The 24,457-nt window shown below is 35.9% G+C and overlaps 1 protein-coding gene across 2 annotated transcripts in view; it reads right to left on the bottom strand.

Moving 5' to 3' along the window:
- Positions 1-14,753, bottom strand: part of LOC130218297 (matrix metalloproteinase-16-like) — a 111,218-nt gene extending 96,465 nt beyond the window's left edge. For both annotated transcript variants that reach the window (XM_056450460.1, XM_056450461.1), the window contains exon 1: positions 14,313-14,753. In XM_056450460.1, the coding sequence (XP_056306435.1) occupies positions 14,313-14,423 (111 nt within the window). In that variant the 5' untranslated portion in view covers positions 14,424-14,753. The remainder of the gene's footprint in view (positions 1-14,312) is intronic.
- Between the last annotated feature and the right edge of the window lie 9,704 nt (positions 14,754-24,457).

The following is a 24,457-nucleotide window of genomic DNA, read 5'->3' as shown; positions in this document are numbered from 1 at the left end:
TGTGAGGACTGATGATACCCCACGGGGCCTTTAGAGGGAGATCGAGTGTTTGGAGGTGCTTTTGGATTTGGGAACACAACATGTTTGGTTCATTTTCCCAAAGACTGAGGCCATTAAAAACCACAGTCAGGACACAAGATCTGCTGGCTCTTTGGATGTGAACGTGTACCATATCAACAAAGAGATTTGGGGCTCTACAGGTGTGTTTCAGGACATTTATCTATTTATTGACATATGCTGTTGTCAAAGCAAGTTAGAGTACTACAGCTATAAGTGCTTGCTAAGTGTCTTGCTAACAGCTAAAATACATTTGTGGGTTCAGACATTATTAGCATGTTGATAAAATGCTTTAGCATATTGCTTGTAGCATTTTGTAACTCATTTGTAGCATATTTTAGCATATGGTTAGCTGGATTTAGCACATTGCTAACACATTTTAGCATATTCTTATCATGTTCAACAAACTGTTAACATGCTTTATAGTTTTTTTCTAAATAGTTATTCATTTACATGTTAACTTAAGATCTGCTGGCTCTTTGGATGTGAACATGTACCATATCAACAAAGAGCGTTGGGGCTCTACAGGTGTGTTTCAGGAGACTGATATTTATCTATTTATTGACATATGCTGTTGTCAAAGCAAGTTAGAGTACTACAGATATAAGTGCTTGCTAAGTGTCTTAATAACAGCTAAGATACAAATGTGGGTTGAAACAGTATTAGCATGTTGATAAAATGCTTTAGTATATTGCTAGTAGCATTTTGTAACTCATTTCCAGTATGTTTTATCATGTAGTTAGCAGGATTTAGCACATTGCTAACATGTTTTAGCATATTCCTATCATGTACAACAAACATGCTTTTATAGTTTTTTTAATAGTTATATTATTTACATGTTAACTATTAAGATCTGTTGGCTCTTTGGATGTAGAGCATGTACCATATCAACAAAGAGCTTTGGGGTTTTACAGGTGTGTTTCAAGAGACTGACATTTATTTATTGACATATGCTGTTGTCAAAGCAAGTTAGAGTACTACAGATATAAGTGCTTGCTAAGTGTCTTAATAACAGCTAAGAGACAAATGTGGGTTGAAACAGTATTAGCATGTTGATAAAATGCTTTAGCATATTGCTAGTAGCATTTTGTAACTAATTTCTAGCATATTTTATCATGTGGTTAACAGGATTTAGCACATTACTAACATTTTTAGTGTATTCTTATTATGCTAAACAAACTGTTAACATGCTTTATAGTTCTTTAAAAATTGTTTCTTTGTAGTTATTTTATTTACACATTAACTTTTAAGATCTATCGGCTCTTTGGATGTGGACCATGTGCCAAATCAGCAAAGAGCTTTGGGGCTCTACAGGTGTGTTTCAGGAGGCTGACATTTATTTATTGGCATATACTGTTGTCAAAGCAAGTTAGAGTACTACAATTAAAAGTACTTGCTCAGTGTCCTGCTAACAGTTAAAAAAAACATTTGGGGCTTAATATATTAAACATTATTTGCATGTAACTTTAGCATATTGCTAGTAGTATATTGTAGCACATTGCTAACATGTTTTGATTTAGCAAATTCTTATGTTGAATAAACTGTTAACATGCTTTATAGTTTTTTAAAATGTTTTATTTATAGTTATTTTATTGACCTTTTTAACTTTTAATACTTAATATTTTTGTTTATATTGTTATATTAGTTATTAATCTAATATTTGCACTTGTTTTAATTTTAGCTTCAGGTTTTAGATTATTTTACATTATTGTTTGGGTTTTGTGTCTTGTTGAGATTTTAAACGTTATGTTTTGAAAATATATTTATTTATATTAATTTTTTTCCAGTTTAGTTTTAATGATTACAGTAGTTTAACTAAAACTTTTACACATTTTCTTTTTTATTTAATCGTTAAATATTGTTTAATTTTTAACTATGTTTTAGTTAAATGAGTTAATTCTGTCATAATTTACTTATTCTCCACTTGCTCCAAACAAATAGGACTTTGTTCCTCTTTTGAACACATTTTGGTATGGGTTGGTAACAGTTGATAGTCGCCATTGATAGACAGTTGACTATCACCATTGTCACCATTGACTCCCATAGTAGGGAAAATATGGAAGTCAGCAGTCAGCATTAACTGGAATTGAAAGTCAATAATGATCAATAGTAGTGGACACAAACTACTCATTTAATACACTTGATTTGTGATAAAGAATGCTTTAACAATAACAATATATAAAAATGGCCATTGTTTTTAATCTCCAAAAAAGGTCAAACCAGTGTCACACATGATATGATTCAGGCCACACCGGACCTGATGCTGTTCTCTGATCAGTGAACCACGCCAGTGAACTTTCAGAGCTGATGTGCTTCATGGATCACTAGCTAATAAGCCAAATGAGGCCTAATTAGCCTCATAGAAACATCAAAGCTGAAGCCTAAAGGCCGCCGGAACGCTTCATTAGCAAAGAGTTGCCCTCAGAAAGAGGATGAGACCATGGCAACACATACAGATGCACGCAGACCAAATATAAACAAGAGTCTGTCGAGTTTGTTGGTCAGAAATACTCCCGACGTCCTCCTTTGTTCAAAATATAGACATTTTACTTCTAGAGATGATGTTAAAAAAGCGTGGCTCTGAGTGTGCCAGCCAGCCTGTAGCAACAATGGCTCAGCCAATGGGGTGAGTTTGGGGGCAGGGTTGTGTTTCTGTTTGGCCAATGACAGACGAGAGGTTACCTGTGTCACTGTTTATGCCATGCCCTGAGAAGCCAGTCACAGAACCTTTCTAGAATATAAGGGCACATTTACATAATATTTTCATAAATGGACTGGCCTAAAATGCTATTTTGAACTGGAGAAATCCTCATCCGATCTCAGACACACGATAGCAGTGTCTGATTGGTGAATTGGTGAATCATTCTTGTCCGTTAACCTGATGAGTAGGTTCACTTATTGCACCAAACTATTAATACGTAAACTGAAAAGAGATTCATTTGTTCTCAAGTGAACAATTTACTGATTCAAATGATCCATTCAGAGTGATTCACTGATTCAATGTGATTTCAAAATGAGTCAAAAACCTGAAGCTTAATAGCCCACAACTGATGATGTGAACTGTAAGTTACCTTATATTATTACATTTATAGCTGTAATTTAATGCAAATGCTTGATTTGTGTACTCTACCAGTGCTGTCAGGATTAACCATTGTAAGGTATACATTGAAAACATTAGCGCTGAAAAGACAAACACAAATTTTGCAGCTGATCGCTCGCAAACCTTTCCAATCCCATTGTCATTTTTTGAGGATTGTATTATAATGCTAAATTGACCTTTAGTAAATCTGGATTTTAATGGATTTTGAATGGATTATGAATGCATTTATTGAATAAATAATAACTTGGATTAAAGTGATTTTTTTTTTCAATAATACAGGTATCATTGTATACAAAAACATGCATGAACAATACAATGTTCTTAGTCATTTTTCGAAGTGAGGACATTTGCATTCACAAGCTTATTGAAATAACCCACTGTCTTGGTTTACAAGTAAACCAATAACCTTGCAAAGCAAGTAAACCACCTTTACAAGTTTTTTTTTAATATATCAGTTTATTTTCCAGTAGTGACGTCAAAACATAAGGTGTGTCTAATACTGAGTATTTCGTTTTTATGGTGTTTGACATGTCTTACTGCTCATATTCTGATGCAGCTTTGTGATAGTACCCCTTTACTTCTGCTGCATGACATGACAACACATTTTTTTGGTCAAATAAGAGTTTGTGGTATATTTTACAGCAAAAATGTTTGCTCTGTCTGAATACTCTGTCTAAATCTGCAGTTTTTGTCATTTATCTCACATGCACACTTCAATATACTGACAGAAAACAGGTTAATGCATTATTATGCTATATGAAATTGCGATGACCTTCGTTGCCAATCACAGTCATTTCTGTTAAGCATATGAACACAATGGCCAATCAGCGATGTTTAAGAACGCGCTCAACAGTGCCCAAATGTTAGCGAGAAATCTGTGTTTTTAAAATTTCAGTACCACACTACAGTTTCGTGACACTAGAAGACAGAGGTGGGACTCAAGGAACATTCAACAACTTTGATCATAAAATAAACACAAACAAATGTATCGATCTGGAGCTCCTAGTTGGGACTGTTGCATTCTGTGTCACCACCATGTGTAGTTCGATTTTTTTTTTTTTTTTTTTCAAAAGTGCTGTATGTAGGATTGAACCCAGTGTTGAACTAGGTATTGCAGTCTTAATTCAAAATACAGAAGATTTTTAATTTTTTTTTGTATCCTGCTCTTTCTCCTCTGACTTGAGACACAAACAGGTTGCTAGATTGACGACATCAATATCGAGCCTTACAATGCGAGCTGATCAGCTAAGGTTTACATTCGTAATATTCATAGTGTTGGCAAATTTAAAACCACCTCATTTCGTTTTGTGTAACTCTGAACCAACTGCTGTAATCATAAAATAAACAAACTAATGTATCGACCAGGAGCTCCTAATCTGCAATCAAAAGTTGTTAAATACTCTTGCATTTGGTGTCGCCACTATGTGTAGTTAAATTTTTTAAAAAGTGATGTACGTAGGATTGAACCCAGTGGTTGAACTAGGTATTGCAGTCCTAATTCAAAATATCAAATCGTTTTTTTGTTTGTTTGTTTGTTTGTTTATTTGTTTTTTTACCCAGCTCTTCGTCCTCTGACTTGACGCACATGCAGATTGTCAGATCGAGCCTTACAATGTGAGCTCATTAGCTAAGGTTTACATTTGTAATATTTGTATTGTTTGCAAATTTAAAACCACCTGATGTGGATTTGTGTAACTCTGAACTAACAACTCATAAAATAAACACAAACAAATGTATCGATTTAGAGCTCCTAGTCAGAAATTGGGAGTTGTTAAACACTCTTGCATTTTGTGTCGCTACTATGTGTAGTTAGATTTTTTCAAAGGTGCTGTATGTAGGATTGAACCAAGTGGTTAAACTAGACATTGCGGTCCTAATTCAAAATATCGAATAGTTTTTTTTGTTTGTTTTTTGTTTCTACCCAGCCCTTCGTTCCCTGACTTGACGCACATGCAGGTTGTCAGATTGACGATGCCAACATTAAGCCTTAATAAGCTAATCAGCTAATGTTTACATTTGTAATATTGGTGTTATTTGCGAATTTAAAACCACCTGGATTTGTATAACTCCCAATCTGCTTCGAAATAGCAGTTAAGGTAGTCTTCAAGACTGAAATGAAATAGTTTTTTTTTTTTTTTTTTATCCGATAAGGCAATTTGGGATCCCAAAATGTAATTGGGTAAGCTGGCAGTGACCGGAGTTACAAAGACCAAAACAGACCGACATTCCAACACGTAACGCACATTTTCAAAGTAGCATAACTGACTTTAGTTTTGTTTTTCAGATAAATAAGTACATTCACTTACCATGATAATTAAATATCCGCAAACGTATTAAAAAACATCAAAATTGTACATTCAGCACCTTTAAGAGGTGTGTGTCAGTGTCTGCATCAGGGATATGTGATGGACCCACTGCATGCATAAGTATAAATCGATTTACCATTTATAATATTACTCTAGTAAAAGGACTACATGACCACGTATTGTCAGCTTATTAAGCATAATCAGGTAATAAATTAGCATGTATCATCTAAAATGTGAGCTATTTTCTAAAATGTAAAGCAACACTGATTGTACATGGCAGTTCTGAAAGTTTTGCAAGGCTTATGCATTTTAATATGCAATTTAACCTTTTTGTCTAGCGTGTATTTTCGTTTACCATAAAGGTTTTGCTGTATATAAGGTATATGTGTGTTTCTAAGCATATAGCAGTCTCTCTCTGGTATCCATCCACACTCGTGTAGCTTATATTATCAAAACTGGCCCTTTTCAGCACGTCGGCTGTGTGTTTTAGCTGAGCTGTGACACCAGACACATGGGATCTCTTGCGTCACTCGTGCTTAAGTGAGTGTAAGTGTGTGGGTAAGGCCTATCGCTCTCTGCTATCCATTTTCACACGCACTAAATAATTCATCCGGACACATACCGAACCGTCATATCGCACATGGGATCTCCTGCGTCTCCTGCCCTCCATCAGCCGCTGCCGACTGTTTTGGCCAAATGTCAGAGAATGTCATCGTTGTAGAACGGATCTAGCACACTTTTAACTTCTCAACCTGCTTCCAAACACAACATTTTCATTCATTCGCAGTTCATTTCCTCCAGGGAGCGCTTTGTGTCTGCTGACGCATGTTCAGAATATTAGTGTACAGTGTGTATGTATTGCACTTACTGTACGGCTTGCAGCTTAATGTTTGGTTGTAAGCAGTATGTGAGATCTTGTGGTTTACAAAGTTACTGTTCATTATACAGCATGATTAAATCATGACATTGATTTAAATGATTTGTTTTTGTGAAATAAGTCTTTGTGTTTTATAAATATTTAATGACACGTGAATTGATGTTAACTTTTTTTTGGTTCCATTTCATTAAATCAAAATTGAAATGGTAGTTCAAGTTCATGTTTTTTCCTAATAAAGAAGACAATAATAAAGAAATATAGAAATATCGTGATTATATATTTGTTTACAACAGTTCTGTCTGGTTCTCGAATCTGAGCTATATATATAACTGAATATAACTTGAATATAACTATAATATGAATTATTTCTGTAATAAGACTTTAATAATATAGAATGTAAATAAAATAATCTGCAGAAGTTGTATGAATTGAATACGGTTTAATGTAAAATGTGAATGATTTTCGAAGATTTCGCATAAATCTGATTTAATATGACTGAATCATTCTGACTACCAAAAATAAGCCATTTTATGTTGAAATACCCTCCTTATTTTTTAAGTCATTGTCTATGCTGTGTAAAAGTGAAGTTGGCATCCTGTCATCATGGCATTGAGCTGCAAGAGCATTTTTCCAAGTCCCAACGGTGTCAACAGAAAACCCCGAACATCTCAAGAGAGCCGATAGTGTCATGTGCGTCTGTTCAACACCAGCAATCACCCGTGCCATTAAAGATTGAAGAGCAACAGTCTCTTTCAGCACACTAACATTACGCCAAGGCAAACAGCAAAAGGCGGCATGACTGGAGACTGGAGGAAAGAAAAGGGCAGCGAGAAAGCTAGAAATAGACATTGCATAAAGTCAGAACCACGCGTTTGGTTTTGCGACAGTGTTTGAGTCGAGCTGGCGCTTTTGGTTGTCGCAGGACTCTGACAGATAAACAGACGGATGTGTCGTCCCCTCGGTGGAGGAAATCTGCTCTCCGTATAGAGCCAAACTGACATCAGAGAGACCATGTGTGAACGCAACATGCGACATAACACAGAGAGAAGTGCGAGTTCTCCTGGAAATGCACATGATGACACCATGTAGAGCAAATGCATGGATGCTGAGGCTGGGAGGTTGTTATGATTTCATTGATTGATTTTGATGTAATGTGTTGTAGGCTAAATGGTGCAATTAGACACGTTGTATATGCAACAGTGATGATTAATGCAATAGCCAAACTTATGGAAGCTCGTTTCTAATAATAAACATAATAGAGAAACTGATTTATTCTCAAAATTTGGATTCTCTTTGCAGTTTCACAACTTTTTTTCCCCACAATTTTCAAAGTTCTGATTTTTTTTTTTTGTATCTCGCAATTTTGAGTTATGAATATGCAAGTAGGTGTCTTGCAACTGTGACTTGTTATCTCAGAATAAGGTGGCACGGTGGCTCAGTGGTTAGCACTCTCAAGGTTGCTGGAGCTTGCATGTTCTTCCCGTGTTTGTATGGGTTTCTTCCGGGTGCTCCGGTTCCCCACAGCCCAAAGAATTGCGCTATAGGTGAACTGGATTAACTAAATTGACCTTAGTGTATGAGTGCGTGTGCGAATGAGAGACTGTATGGGTGTTTCCCAGTACTGGGTTACAGTTGGAAGGGCATCCTGTGCATAAAACATATGCCAGAATAGTTGGCAGTTCATTCCACTGTGGCGACCTCTGAAATAGTCTAAGCTGAATGAAAAAGAATGAATGATTAAATGAATAAATTCACTATTCTGAGGGAAAAAAAGGTCAAAACTCTGAGATGTAAATTCAGAATTGCAAGATTGGGACTTTAGGAATGTAGTCGAAATGCCAAGATGCTAAAGGGACGTTCACAAAGATATTTAGAAAAATATTGGAAACTCTGTAACCATTGACTTGCCTACTCAAAGGGATATAGAATCACTAGAGGGTAAATAAATTTACATTTTCTGGGGGGGAAATATCCCTTGGATTAAAATTTTACGGAAAAAAATAAATTATTAAAAAATAAAAAAGTCAGAATTGTGAAAGTTTGTCTAATAACGTATTAGTTATTATGTCTCATTTATGTTTGTCTTTTCTGCAAAGCTGTTTAACAGGTGATTATGAATACAGTTTGTTCAGTACATCTACAGGAATCAGTTCAAACTGTTTCGAGTCCCAGGGCATCACTAACTGATAATTCATAGGAGGGCCGTTTTAACATTCTAGCACAAAGAAAAAGTGCAAACTTGATGTAATTGATGCACTCAGACATTCTTCCCCAGAGTTAATGCAGTCAAAGCTCCTTCTTTTTGTTTCTAATTGTACATATTGAAGGGGTAGTTTAAAGTACTACAAAACCAAGTGTATACATGCGACTGTACAACAATGATAGTAATTAAAAAATGTTTTGGGGGGGGGTCTCGTTATATTTTTGACATCAGTTGCGGGACGGAGGGTGGAGGAGGAGGGCTGCAGTTTGAGACCCCTAATTTAGAGCATATGCGTAAACACTAAGACATATGCTGATTATTATCAAAATCTAAACAAACACTGCAGACTTTTTCTTTTTTTCTAGCTATCACCAACCTCATACATCCAGCATGTAGATTTTAAGGTGAATCACTGAGATGCCAGAAATAACATTGGCTCTCGTTTTGACGCAGAATTAGCGAATTAAAAAATAAAACGACACCAATAGAAAAATGGAGGCTGAACTCTACTTGACTCCTATTCACACACACACACATCATGTTATATGAAGTGACAAACATCATCCAAACATGTCATTCTGCAGAGAATACGCCTTTGTTGGAGAGGTGTGACAGAGCTTTATCTGTTCACTGTGGCGCTTTTTGACAAATGACAGCTCTGCCGCTATTTTTCGTATGACGTGACGACTTAAATCTATACAATGCAGGAAATAACACCTCCATTATCTGAACGATTTATATTAATACAACTTCTTTTTTCTTTCCCCCACTTAATAAATCTTACTTTTTAATTAAAAAATAAATCAGTTGTGTCCCCAGGAGATAGCTCCTCTCGCCTGGTTCTGGGGGGCCATTCTTCAGCTGAAAGACCTCCGGAGAGCAGTGCATATAGAAAGCGCAGGAACTGCCAAGAAAAGATTACACGTCCATTGTCAGCTCTTAATAATTTGGCTTTCTAAAAGACCAAATAGTTTGTCAATGGTTTCTTTTATAACACACCTCACCGCCTTCGCTGTGCACTAGTTAAATCCCTCTTTTGTCTGTCTGTCACACACTATTAATAATGTCTCTCTCCAAAACACACACACACACACACGCATTCGGAGACAAAAAGCGAGTGAAAGAAAAAGACCTTGTCTACTGTACTGCGAGTGTGTGTACATTTGTACATTTGAATAGATATTGAACCATAACACAATAAAGCCAGTTAATGCGTCTGCTAAAACAGCGTTAATCATGTGGAAAGCAGGCAGGAGGGAATTGAAGTGATTCTGTGGCCTAGTGACCAATCGGTTCCTGAACTCAGTCCCACAGAGAGGGTCAAAATGTCAGCCGGCCGCTGCTCTGGCATCAAATCGCTCGACAGATTTAGGTTAAACTCCGGTTAACGCACAGATCCGTCATTCAGAAAGACACAAACCCTCATCCCTCTGGAAAGCCACTGTACTTCTGTGTTTCTGTATGCTTGTTTATGTGATTTATGAGGACACAAATTTACATAATAACATGGGTATAACCTAGCTATTACAATGTTGGTGGACAATAGTAATTTAAAATCATACTTAATGGGTTGTTTTCATATTTAATATTTGACACAGGTTTAAATGAGGGTTGGGTTTAGGGTTAGGAGTCGAGGTCATTTAAAAAGTGGGTTTTGCAGCATAAAATGCATTACGTCAATGGAGATACCTCATTAATCACAAAAAAACTTTATGTGATTTATGAGGACACAAGTTTGCATGATGACATAGGTATGACCTAGGTATTACAATGTTGAGGGGGTTTATGAGTACATCTGTAATTGAAAAATCTTTAAAGGGTTACTTAACGGGTTTATGAGGACAATCGTCATTTAAAACTATTTAAAATCATACTTAATGGGTTTATGAGGACAATCGTAATTTAAAATGGTTTAAAATCATACTTGATGGGTTTACAAGGACAATCGTAATTTAAAATGGTTTAAAATCATACTTGATGGGTTTACAAGGACAATCGTAATTTAAAATGGTTTAAAATCATACCTAATGGGTTTACGAGGACAATCGTAATTTAAAATGGTTTAAAATCATACCTAATGGGTTTACGAGGACAATCGTAATTTAAAATGGTTTAAAATCATACTTGATGAGTTTTTCATATTCAAAATTTGCCACAGGTTTCAGTGAGGGTTGGGTTTAGGGTTAGGGGTGGGGTAAGGCCAAATAATAAGTGGGTTTTGCAGTATTAAATGCATAATGTCTATGAAGAAATCACAAAAACCACCGTGTGTATGCTTATGTGGTTTTATGAGGACACAAATTGGCATAATGAAATGGGTATGACCTAGATTTTACAATGTTGTGGTGGTTTATGAGGACAACAGGTTTCAGTGAGGGTTGGGTTTAGGGTTAAGGGTAGGGTAAAGCCAAATAAGCAGGTTTTACAGTATAAAATACTGTATACCTACAGAGAGACTTCATAAATCACAAACACCAACCTGTGTGTGTTTGTGTATGCTTGTTTATATGATTTATGAGGACACAAATTTACATAATGAAATGGGTATGACCTAGGTATTACAATGTTGAAGTCGTTTATGAGTAGATGGCTTGTGTACTTGTAATGTAAAACTGTTTTAAGTCATATTTAATAGGTTTTTTCACATTCAGAATTTGCCACAGGTTTCAGTGAGGGCCGGGTTTAGAGTAAGGCCAAATATTAAGCAAGTTTTGCAGTAAAAAAAAAATACATTGTCTATGAAGATACCTCATAAATCACAAAAACCAACCTAAGTGTGGGTGTGACACATGGGAAGCGACCAATATAAACCTTTGACAGTGCCACACCAGCAGACCATTTAAGTCAAACCATGCCAATAAACTTAAATGTTTTTACATCGATGTCCGTTTATAACATCAGACAAGTGGAAAATGCATTCTGTCTGTCTCCTCTGTGCTCTTTTACCCGGTCAGATTGAATGATTCATTTGCACAAATGGACAGTTTGCCTAGAAATGAACGTTCTGTCATTGTTTACTCGCCAAACATTTATGACTTTGCAGAAAAATAAAAGATGTTCTGGAGAATCGCTTCATTGTCTTTTATTAAGCAGACAAAGGAAAAACACAGTTTTGTTATAGTGAGTAAATACAACTATTTCACAAAGGTTTCAGGGGATATTTCTGAAGCAGTGTTATAGAATAACCTTTTTTGGGTGTTTAGCTGTCATCTGGTTTTCTAAAGAAAATCATGTAACAATCATGCAACTTTTCCAACACACAAATGATTCAGTACAGTGGATGTTTTAGGATGTTATGGTTATTATTATGTTTTAGGTTATTAGGCTATTATTAACTATGGTATTTAAAATTAAATATTCTTTGGCATCTATGATTGTGTGAACATTTAGCATTCATTAAACCTTTCCAGTGCACAAAAGGTTCAAAACGGTGTTTTGTAGGATTTCTGAATCAATGCTGAGAATCATTTTGGCGTCTTCAAGTTTCATTTTGGGCAATCTGGTACAATGATGAACATCTTCCAACAAAAAAAAAAACCTTTCTGGTGCGTAAATCGTTCTATACAATGTCGGTTTTAATTCAATTACTTAATTTTCTGTTAATTAAAGTTTCCAAAAAAAGGGCTTTCTGTCCATATGGATTAACCGTTTTTGGTAGGGCTGCATGACATTGAAAAAATCTGACATTGCGATGTTTTGTTTTTCTGCGATGTGAGTGCAGTTTTCACCAGATGACTTAAATAGCTCTTTGGTAAGAATTCAGGTTCAGAAATTGAATAATCAAATATAAAATACTACATGGCATTGTCATTGTATAAATGATTAAATATAATATTTCTTATAAAGTTTCAAATGGTACAATTCCTTGTGTCTGAAAGGTTTAAACTCTCTTGATGTGCTCAGGCCTTACAAACATGACATTTGCTCCATTATGGTTAAAATCCTGGTCAAATATGATCCCAATTCAACGCTGCAGATCCTGCGATGTGACTATTGCAGATGCACACATTGTGATGTCAATCAATGCTTAAACAATATATTGTGCAGCCCTAGTTTTTGGTTCCCTAAATAACTTTGGTCACACTTTATTGATGGTCCATTAGTTGAATTTAGTTGCATTGCATCTACATGTCAACTAATTCTCATTAGTTTATATGTAGACTGTTAGATTAAGGTTGGTGTAAGTTGAAATGTACTTGCAAAGTTTCTTATAGTCAGTTAAATGTCTGTTGAAGGAGCAGTATCAGCAGATATTAAGCAGACAGTCTACTAATACTCAAGTGGACCATCAAAATAAAGTGTTACCAAAATCTTTTCTGTGAACAGTTCTTAACAGACCTTTTGTGAATGGAAAGGTTTCATAGATATTAAAGGTTCTTCGTAGAACCATAGACTAAAGAACCTTTATTTTTTAAGAGTGTTGAACTGATTGAAAAGTACAGCAGATGTTAGATGTTCTTCTTTGAATTATACTTTACAATAAAGAACTTTCATTTATGAGAAGAAACAAGACAATCCTGTGAAGTTTGTATCAAGTTGATTTGATTCATATAATCTGTTCTCCACTTCGCTTCTCATTGAGTTATCACACAACGCTAATTCATATGATGAGATGTATAAACACATGGTGACTGGGGACTATAAAGTACATGGTACTGTAAAATCTTACAGAATTGTTGCTGTCCAGAGAGAGCCTCTAATCTCAGACTTCGAAATAGCAGTCTTTCAAGAGACACAAAGAATAACAGTTGTCAGGATGAAAATTTAGGACGTCTCAGGCTATTGTTTGCTTTGCCACAAATTTTAGGCTCCTCTAAAAACATAAAGGGCATCTGACACAACTGTCAAGCTCATAAACAGGCGGTCTGCCTCTGCAACACCGTCCAGCGCTCCAGTCATTATAAGCTGAGGAGAAAAAAACTTTGCTCACTATTCCAAACAACACAAACAGCTGTCTCATTTGAGCATAACTTCTGACCGACTGTAAATTCACTGCGGACTTTTATAATGTTGGCACGTTTGGAAGGCGAAAGCTTTGCTGTTTCGTTTCTAATAAAAATGAAAAGCTGAACAGTAACAGCATGTTTACCATTACAATATTTAGGCTGTAATGACAGGTTAACTTCTTCGGTTACTGGCTGAATATCAAGTCATGTCCAGTTGATTTATTCCGCCCTTTCGTGAATCAGATGTTGCCAATAGAGCAAACCTCAATATGTGTGCATGTATTTGTGTACAGCAGCAGGAAAAGAGAATATACACGCTTTTGGACCATAATCATGGATTGAGTTTGATGTAAAACCTTCCTTTCCTGCTGACTAAACAAACTAAATAAGCACTAACAATGAGAAAGAACTCATGTAGCACATTACAATAGTGATAATACTAACCAAATGTGCTTCCTTCACAACATACTCTAAGTGAAATGCTGCTTTTTATTTACAAAGCAAACGAATAGCCTTGCCAGTCTTGTATTATGCATTAACGCAGGCTTTATTTGCTCAAATTAAGCTGCTGGGATCTTCGGTCTTGTGTAAACATTCGCCAACAAGTTTTAGAATTAGCAACGCAAGCCATTCCTGCTGCATTCTGTAGTATTGTTTACATTTGATAAACTTTGAATATGTGCCTATAGATTGAGATTAGACGTGCAAACACTCACATTAGGTGAGAAGTGCTCATGCAAAATGGCTCAAGGTTTTTTTATGTAGCCTACATACAGTAGACGTGAAGGACATCAGCATCATCTCGTCTGTGGATCTCTCTTACCTCCACACTGAATTGCTGCTCCTCTCCGTCCACAGCACATAAAATCCACAGCAAGAACTGCGCGCACAAGCAATTCAGCCCTCTTCTGTTATGCAGTGTTAACAAAACCATAATGACCCGTATTTATTCGTTTTGGCTGCTTTTATTTATAGTCAATAAAAAAAGCTAAGAACAAAAGAAGGAATAAATCCCCCCCGGTCTCAGTGGGTTGGAAACATTTGAGGCAGACAAACAGTCGTCACGTCGAGAGATATAATAATAATTGTGATATCATATCACTCCGGGAGGCTGGGATCGCGTAGTTTGCTTCTTTACAGTTCGTCTCGTGTCTTTGTCTCCCGGAGGCGCAGATGTGATGATGATGATGCTCTGATAAGTCACATTTAGTTGTGCTGCTCCTCTTCTGCTCGGCGCGATGGACTGCGAGTTTTCAACCATACCTCTCCCTTCTGCGCATGCGCGCCCCGCTCCGCTCTCTCTCAGCGGAGAGCCCACGGAGAAAAACGTCACGGAATCCTACATCAGAAACTCAACACCAAACTCCAGTAAATAACAGATACTGTACTACAATAATTATATTTGATTTAAAAATGCTAACAACAGCAACTACAGATATTCAAATGTATTTACAGATGGATTATATCTTTACATTTAACATTATTAAATGTAATACATTTACATAATACATTATTTCGAAAATCTTGCAATAAGAAACTACAATGTATGTTTATTAAATTGTCTACATTGCCTTAAACTAAATGCATGGTAATAATTTGTTTATAAAACATTTCATAAAGGATTTTAATTATTTATAAAATATACATATAAACAAACTAAATATTTTGTAATATGAACATCATTTAAATATTATAGTCTTTGATTATACGGATTATAAATATGCATACACATTTACTGAGCTAGATAACATCTAATATAAATTACGTATCAATAGGCCTACATTCATTAAATTACATGTTTTTATACATCCTAATCACGTATTTATTAATTTATTCTGAAATATATTTCGATTGTATGTTAATATTTTCGCTTTTGTGTATTTACATTATAAATATCGTCATATATCTTGTTTTGTTTACGTTTGGCTTTTCACTACTGTTCGTGTCCACTAGAGTCTCTCATGTTCTCTTGCAAAGGATAGGAAAGTTCCCGCACTTTTAGTGAAGTACAAGAAGTCTTGAATGTTAATTGTTCTCCTCTGTCTCATTTTAAACTCCGCGTCTCAGTGCTGCATGTAATCTAAGTCCTCTCATTGAATAACCCAGAATCTTTTGTTTGTGTTACATGCACGCGCGCTTGCAAAATAAATGTCTACATTCTTCCCAGTCTCAGTAAAGGAGCAGTTCACAGATATGAACGCTAAAACGAGTCCATCTCCATCTCAAGACTGAAAAAGACAAGAAAATCTGATAAAAATCTCACAGATCAATGATTATATACTTAAAGGCAAATGCAATGTGAAAAACAGAGCAGCGGGGTATGTAGAGATCTGATGAGAGTTCAGTTTGCTCAGCTTTTCTTATTGAGACAAATGAGATGCAAATGCACCGCTTACATCAGTGATCTTAAACATCAAACAAGTCAGCTTTCCACTGACCAGGAGACGTTTTTAAACTTCCCCACCAAAATGTGCTTGCTAAGCTGCTAAATCAAATTAAATCATGCTATTTATTGAGAACGCAGTGCTGTTAATGAGGCTATGCAAAGTGATATTACCCCCGCAAAATTCCTTCACGGTTATTTACTCACCATCTACTTGTTTTAGTTTCTTATTTTCTGTTCAACACAAAAAGAGATATTTTGTAGAATGTTGGAAACTGGTTGTCATTGACTTCCATAGTATTTGTTTTCCCCAGCAGACATCAATGGCTACCAGTTTCAAGCATTCTTCACAGTAGCTATCTTCTTTGTACTCAACATAAAAAATAAGATAATAAAGATTTGCAACAGCTTTAGGGTAAATGGTAAATGTTCACTTTTGAAATAACTATCCTTTTAACGTACATGATAATGTGGTAATTTTGTTTTAAGAATGTGCATGATATTCTCTATCAAACCTCTTAAAATGGGATTGTTTATCCAACATTTTAAATGTACTAATTGTTTTCTCACCATCAGTTGTTTACAAACCTTAAAGGGCACCTATTGGCCCGTTTCCGCTGACTGGTACAGTTCGGGTCAGTACAGGTCACCTTTATCAGGCTTGCGTTTCCACTACCAAGGGTACCCTTTTGGTGGGCGTGGTGTACGACAGAAAGATTCAGTCGACATCATTCTTCCTCGAATAACTGTCTACAGTAAAGCTGTACAGGTTGTATCATATGAGAAGCACTTCTTACAAAACAGATGCTTTATACACATAAATACTTGTTTATAAATGTTCATTACTAACTTTTCTATGAACATAATTTGATTATAACTGCAGATCAATGACAGTGCGAAATAGCCTACTGTAACGTCTGCGATTATATAAATGAACATATATGAACACACACAGACCCTCATAGTTTCCAATATGTTACCAATTACAGAAAAACTACACACAACATACATTTAGTCCTTATTTAGGTTCATAAACATCACGCAACAGCCCACAGTCAGTGCAAACCTCGTCTCTGTGTCTGTAATCTTCACCAGCACATGTAAACTCATGTAAACTCCTTTAAATTCTGTCATTCTGAGTTCATAATAGTCCAAAAGGCGGTGATAGACATGGTTGTTTGGTCATGATTCAGGTTGCTGAAATAATTTGCACCTGTGTGTTGTCGGGCTTCTCCTTTATTCGCTCTTCACTCTCACGTTTGTCCTTTTCTTTCTGAATGGATCAGATGACGGAGACACTTCAACAATCATACACACATTTTTATCATCAGCCCAAGAAGTTCGTTATATCAGATATAGACGTGATCGCGAGCTCCCGGAAGAAAGTGAAAACCGCTCGCACTTTTAGACGGCCTCATAAAACAACAACAGGACATGACAGATTTTGTTCTTCTAGGCTTTGTGTGTGTACATCAAGACAACGACAATGTCTGTTTGAGCTCGAGTCATCCATGGCTCGTTATTATATGCATATAGTTTTACAGTGTAATGTCTCGGCTGTGTATAAAAACATGGCGGTTCCTTTGTTTTCATTCTGGCTAGCTCCACACGAGCTTGAGATGCATCTCTGTAACTAATCAGCATTCAGCATTCAGCTGCGCGTGTAGCTCCACCTTTTAATACCCTTTCTCGTGTTTGGTACCCTTTTGAAAGGGTGTCAAAAGTGGTACGGTTCGGTACACCTTTTGACAGTGGAAACGGCAATAAAAACGTACCGTACAGTACCACTAAGTGGAAACGGGGTATATAATGAAAATACGTATAAAGTCTGAGAAGTAACGTGTATAATCATATCAACAAGACAGGACGTGCGCAAAGCAACTGGGATTTAAAGATCTGTTCAGCTCTCTGTGATCATCAATCATCATCAAATGTGATCAAGAATGAGTTTTACAAGTTTAAAATGTTTTTAAAACGGAGCATGTGTAATGAATTACATCGATTTTTTTTTTTTTTTTTTTTTTTTTTTTTTTTTTTTTTATTTATTTTTTTTAATTTATTTATTTATTTTTTTAATTATTATTATTTTTTAATTAATTAAATTATTTATTTTAATAATTTTTTAGGGGTTTTCACCTTTAATGGACAGGACAGTAGAGAGTATTGACAGGAAAGCGTGGGGAGCAGAGAAAGGGGAAGGATCGGCATAGGACCACGAGGCGGGAATCGAACTCAGGACACCGTGAGCACCGGAGCCATGTGTCAGTACAATTATGAAAGAAGACGCTTCAATCCCGGTTTGTGGAAGTTAAATCAGGTTTATTTTGTACATTAACATAACAGATATCCAGACAGCAGTGGATAATAACCTGTATCCTGTCACATTTGCCATGCAAAACAGTGCAAAGCTAAACGCATGCGTTGTCTGTGTATGCGTGTCCGCTGTGTGTGTACCCAGGGGCGTAGTGGACATTTTAAAAGTGGGGGGGGACAGCTGTATGAGATCATACGTTCATATAATTATTAATCACCTGTTTCTAAATGGACTGTCTCCTTAAGTGAGGGGGATGTATCCCCCCATCCCCCCCAGTTGCTACGCCCCTGTGTGTATCTGTGTGTGTGCTTCAACTTTGTAACGACATTGTGTGACTCATCATTGCAACTCCACAACAAATGCATCAGATAATCATTGGGAAAGTTCTTACTGTAATATTTCTCACAAACGTTGCGTGAGATCTGTTTCCTTCATGTCTGTCTGTTGTCTGACAACAAGGGCGGAGATTGAGGCACATTGGCTGGGACGTGGGAATGGTGGGCGGGGAGGACTAGCGTTAAATGCACAGTCCAAAAAAATAGCAACAAGAAAGGTATAATAAATAAATGATGCGTGTTTTGAGCTGAAACTTTACAAATACATTCTGGAGACACAAAAGACTTAGCTTAAATCTGGAAAAAGGGGTAAACTAGGTGCCCTTTCTTTTGTTGAACTTAAAACAAGATATTTTGAAGAATGCTTATAACCTGTAACCATTCATTTCCATAGTAGGTGAATAAATGACAACAGAATTTTTCTTTTTGGGTGAACTATCCCTTTAAATGTAGTATTAGGGCTGCACGATTTTGGAATAAAATCTGACATTACAATATTTTGCTTTTCTGCAATATAATGATATAAATATGATTTAACTAGATTGTATAGCTCTATTTGGAAGCATTTCATTTATTTAGATAGATTGGGATGATCAAGTTTTTTTGTATGCAGTGCGTCTGAATAAATGATAACAAATTGCAAGCATATTTAAATACAACAGAGCAAAGACAAAAGAGAAATAAACAACACTGGGTTTCTGGAGAGTCTAACAGTATTCAAGTACAGAAATTGAACAATCAAACATAAAAGAACATGGCCATTATTGTATCAGTTATTTAAAAATAATAATATTTGACTATCTTTTATCATTTAATCTTTATTTGAATAATCTAATAGTGCTATGTGACAACAGCGATGTGTTTATGCTTTTAAAAGGTAATTTTCTATGTTATATTTTAATAAATGTTGTATTTTAAAATTTATTGTTTTTATTTTAGGTTTAAGTTTTTTATATATAATTTACTTTATAATTTATTTTTTTTTTATAATACATTTTTTCATTGCAGTTATTTTAATAATATTATTAAAAATAAATTTATTCATTTTAGTCCTGCGACGTGACTATTGCAAATACACGCATTACAATATCGATGCTCAAACGATATATTGTGCAGCCCTATGTATGTAGTATTATACCTTTTACTGCATGAAGCATATTCGAATAAGGTTAAAAAGTTAATATGTAGTGGGAGTTTCTTTTATGACATTGTTTTGCCAATGAAAGTAGTTCCTAACAAAATCTGAACATTTGCACATCTCAGAGTTCCATTGGTGAATTATTCTGTTTAGAAAGAATCGAGTGAATTGCAGTCACTTGATTCACATCTTAATGAATCTGTCATTTGAACAAATTAATTTAATTAATTTATTTCTATAATGTAAAGCAATTGTTTTTAAAGTTCAGTGGTCCCTCGTTAATCGCGGGAGTTACGTTCTAAAAATGACCCACAATAGACGAAATCTCGATGTCAGCAAAAGCGTAATGTTTTTTCCCTGCAGTCACTGGTTCACAGAGCTAAAGCAGACTCCATATTTAAGGTGGGCTCACACCTGATGTGCCGCACACATGACAGTTGAAAGTATAACACACCGAACGCGCACATTTGCATATTATTTAAAATTAAATTGTTCAAATGGCCCTCTGTGGTGCAGCAGAAATATGAACAGTGTCCTGAGTCATAGCTGGGCACCGCAGACAGCTGCCAACTTGCGGCGCCAGTGTGCATAAATATAAATCTATGTTTACAACATAGATATTTACATTAGATGTCACATACACTGTAGTCATACCTGCCAACATTCGCATCATGAGATTTTATACGGGGGTCCGTGCGAAGTGAAGATCGAGGGTGAGGGGGTGGGTATTGGGGGGAGGTGTGCACGAACTGAAATTCCGGGAGTTTTCCGGGAAGCATGAAGGAGCTCCAGATGGAGGCTTATGTTTTGTGGTTACCACATGATAAAGTTGTTGCACGTCTGCCGGTTCCCGACTCTGAATGAGCGAGTTTAAGCTACTTGTACATTTTAAGGTAGCGTTCAGAAAAACACATAACATAACCTACTGCCATCTAGCGTTTCATAAGTGTTATTGCAGAGCAACGCGAACAGCAGGCAGAAGTATAAATGCACGACTATGCGCAAGGCAGGTGCCGTGGGTCAAGCCGATCACTCGACGCAGAAGTGTAAACCAGCCTTAACAAGGAAACATAATGGAGACATCACCTGCGTGTAATGTTTGTTCGGCAAATACATTTCCATCTCCTATTATCTGCATGAACCCTTTTTCTCAAAAGTCCAAAACCACCCCACCTAATTTTTTTGAATTTTGGCCTTTCCAATACTCATTTCTCACACAATGCTTTAACATTTCTAAAATAAATCTATAAAATATCTTCTTTTGTGTTTAACAGAATAAACAAACTCTATAAAACTCCAACTCGGCATAAACACACTCCATAAAAAAGGGAAAAACCCTTTGAGAGTGAGTAAATAGCGAATACAATTTTATTTTTAGCTGAACTGTCCCTTTAAGCAGTGTTAGTTTGAACAGGAAAAGTGAAACAGCATTCATATGGGCTTTTATGCTGGTTTTAATTAAGCATTTGATTTGCTCTATATGATCTGCTGATCTATAAACTGAGGCAGTGACTCAGTATTTGGATCAATGTTACCGTCACATTTCAGCCACATGAGTGAAGATCGGCCAGTGAAGATGAAGTCCTCAGCAAAGTGTTGCACAAAAGGTCTTTTGAGGTGAAACTGAGAAACACCCACCAAACACAATCATCTTTTAAATATATTTACTGTCATTTTTTTCTAACCCCAATCTTCTGTTTAATAATAATTATGGTAGTACTTAAGATATCAGTCTATTAACTACTGGCTTATTACCTGCCTATTATTAAGATATTGGCTGTTTAGTGCTTATAAAGTATGATCTTATTCTGCACCCCTAATCCTACTCAGCACCTAAACCCAACTACCTTACTAACTATTAATAAGCAATTTGTAGTTTGAGCTAAAAGTCCTAGTTATTGGTTTGTTGTTAGTGAGAATTGTACCTTAAAATAAAGTATGACCATAAAAAAATCATCAATTTTATTACACAAGAGATCATATTTTCTGTGTATAGTTTATAATTTTTTACAGTATGTTATTCATTTTGCTATTAGAGTACTCATTACTATGTTGAATTGGCTTTTATCTTGTCTTTAATGCATAATAGCATAATAATAAATTAAAATTTGACTATTTTAGTTATGTACTGTTTTAGAACGTTTGTTTCTTTTTTTGAAAATATTTACTTATTTTAGCAATTTAAGTATGTGATTGTCATTTTTTACATTGTTTTGGGCCTGTTTACAATACATTTAATATTGTTTTTTTTAAACTGCAAAGCATGCAGGTTACATTAAAACTAAATATTGCATTACATTTGATCCTGCTTTTCAGTAAACATGGGTTACACTGATTTTTATAAGGGAAACTTTTTTATACTATAAAAAACATTGAATCTGTTTACGTGGACGTCAGTAATCTAAATATTTGCCTTAATCTGAATAAGACACTAATATGATAAAGGTGTTTACATGAGTTGCTTTTTGAATGTTTGTTTCATGATCCAGTTTTACATGTTACTGCACATAGATCGATTAACATTATTGGGTCACAGCGCTATCCACATTTCCTCAGGAGTTTCATGTAATTTCGGGTGTTTCATTTTTAATTTGTCGAATTTAACTGCAGTAAGGCACTTTCACTTTCATACAGAAGTATGTCATGCACGCTCCCTGTGACAAACGAGAAATTAGATGAGAGTATGAACTGCTGAAAGAGTGTTGTTTTAATAGAATTTGATCCTACACGCCGTAGGAGAAAAAAGTGTTTCCCCTCTGCATTTTGCGATGTGTGTCTGTAGTCCTTTACGAACTCGGTAGGTGCAGAGAATAGTGTCAAACAGCCATCTGTGTTTAGACTATCCTGTCGCAAAATGCCACAAAAATCCTACATGACGGTAACAGTTTGATAAAGGTGTTTACATGTCAGCACTCCACATGTCTTAATTTTATTTCTGTTTAGTTTGATTATGACCTTAATCGGATTAAATTCATCAAAAATCACTATTTACATGGTCGACTCTTAATCAGAGTATTGTCTTAATTGTATTCAAATCAGATTATTGGTGCCCATGTAAACATACTCACTGGCTCAACTTAAATTGAGTCAACTACAGTACTAGTGCTGAAAGCTGAGTCAACTCAAAAAAAGCTGTGCAGCAAGTTGCCTTATAATTTTAAGTTGAGTCAGCTTTTTTTATTGAGTGTTTGCTACGTGGTTGCTAAGGTGTTGCTAGAGAGAAATGTTTTGAGGGGTTGCTAATCTGTTGCTACTGGACTAAAGCAGTTTCAATCAACTAGAACTTCTGTGTTAAGCTGCTTTGACACAAATTACATTGTAAAAGTACTATAGAAATAAAGATGGGTTGAATTTAATTGCTAGGTGGTTGCTAAGGTGTTGTTAGGCGGTTGCTAGGGTGTTCTAAGTGGTATCTTTGCACTGTGGGGGAAACCAGAGCACCCAGAGGAAACCCACGCCAATACAGGGAGAACATGCAAACTCCACACAGAAATGACTACTGACCAGCCGGGACTCAAACCAGCGACCTTCTTACTGTGAAGCGACAGTGCTAATCACCAAGCCACCGTGTGACCCCCAGAAATGTTTTATAATATTATAATATTTAATTACATTTTTAAATTTTGCTTGCTGTGCAGTTGTGTTCGAGAAAGAGAAATGAGCAGGTTCCATCATTTTTAATTCTGGCATTCATTGTTGACACGTAATAATGATGACATCCTAAACCAGAGCACTCACACATTTCAGCAGCCATCTGCTCCTGTTTCTCTTCCTCTGTCCATCTCTCGATCTTCTCTGAAAGACTGAAGAGGTTGCGATTCCTCTTTTCTTCTGCCGTTCCATACAACTCTCTCGTCTCGATATCATTTGTGATGCTGTAAGTTCTGCATCTGCTCCGTGATTCAGAAAGCTGCTCTTTGGCGCCGGCTTGAAAACGCTCCTTCTGCTTCCTTCACAGAGCCGCCAAAACGCTTCCAGCAGATTCAGCTTTCACATTTGTGGGTTAAGCATTTGGCCATTTCTCCCTTTCTGTTTTTATTCTTTGTTTCCCTCTCCTTTGTCCAGGATTTTTTTTTCTCCTTCGCATGTCTCGTATAATCTCGGTTTGCACTCTTCACTGCAAAAAACATGTCTTATTTAGAGCTTTTAGGTAACACTGCAATAACAAAACATAAAATTGATGTATTAATATGTAAACTAAACATTATTATGAATTAATGATGAGTTAAGGCATGCGCTAATCATGAACTAACTTTAACTACAACATGAATCACATATTATTACTTATTACTTGTTAGAACATGTTGTTAATTAATGTATCAACATTTAAGTTTAGGCTTAATGTAACCAACATGAACTCATGAGCTGTTAATGTATGATAATGTCATGAATTTACTTGGAGGGGCAGATCACCAGTAACTCATCCTTAACTACTCATGAACTCCTGTGTTTAAACTGATCATGTTGATGTTGACAGAACACTTTTCTATTGTTATTCAGTGTAAACACACTAGACTGATGTGCAAAAGCAGTTCATGAGTAGATAAGAATGGCTTCATGATGATGTGCCCCTCCAAGTAAAGTCATGATATAATTATACATTAACATCATACGTTCATGATAGTTAAATTAAGCATAAACTAATGTGATAATTAAAACAATTAACAAACAATCATGTGCTAACAAGCTGACCTGTACAGAGGTCAACATTATCATACAAACACGATAATTATCGTACGTCTGGCAACACTGGTGGCGACCCCTGATGAAAAAAAGGGGCTAAGCCGAAGGAAAATGA

This window comes from Danio aesculapii, chromosome 24, assembly GCF_903798145.1.
Source record: "Danio aesculapii chromosome 24, fDanAes4.1, whole genome shotgun sequence".
In the NCBI taxonomy this organism is placed as follows: Eukaryota; Metazoa; Chordata; class Actinopteri; order Cypriniformes; family Danionidae; genus Danio; species Danio aesculapii.
Note: the sequence above shows the minus strand (reverse complement) of the source record. Positions and strands in the feature narration are given on the sequence as shown.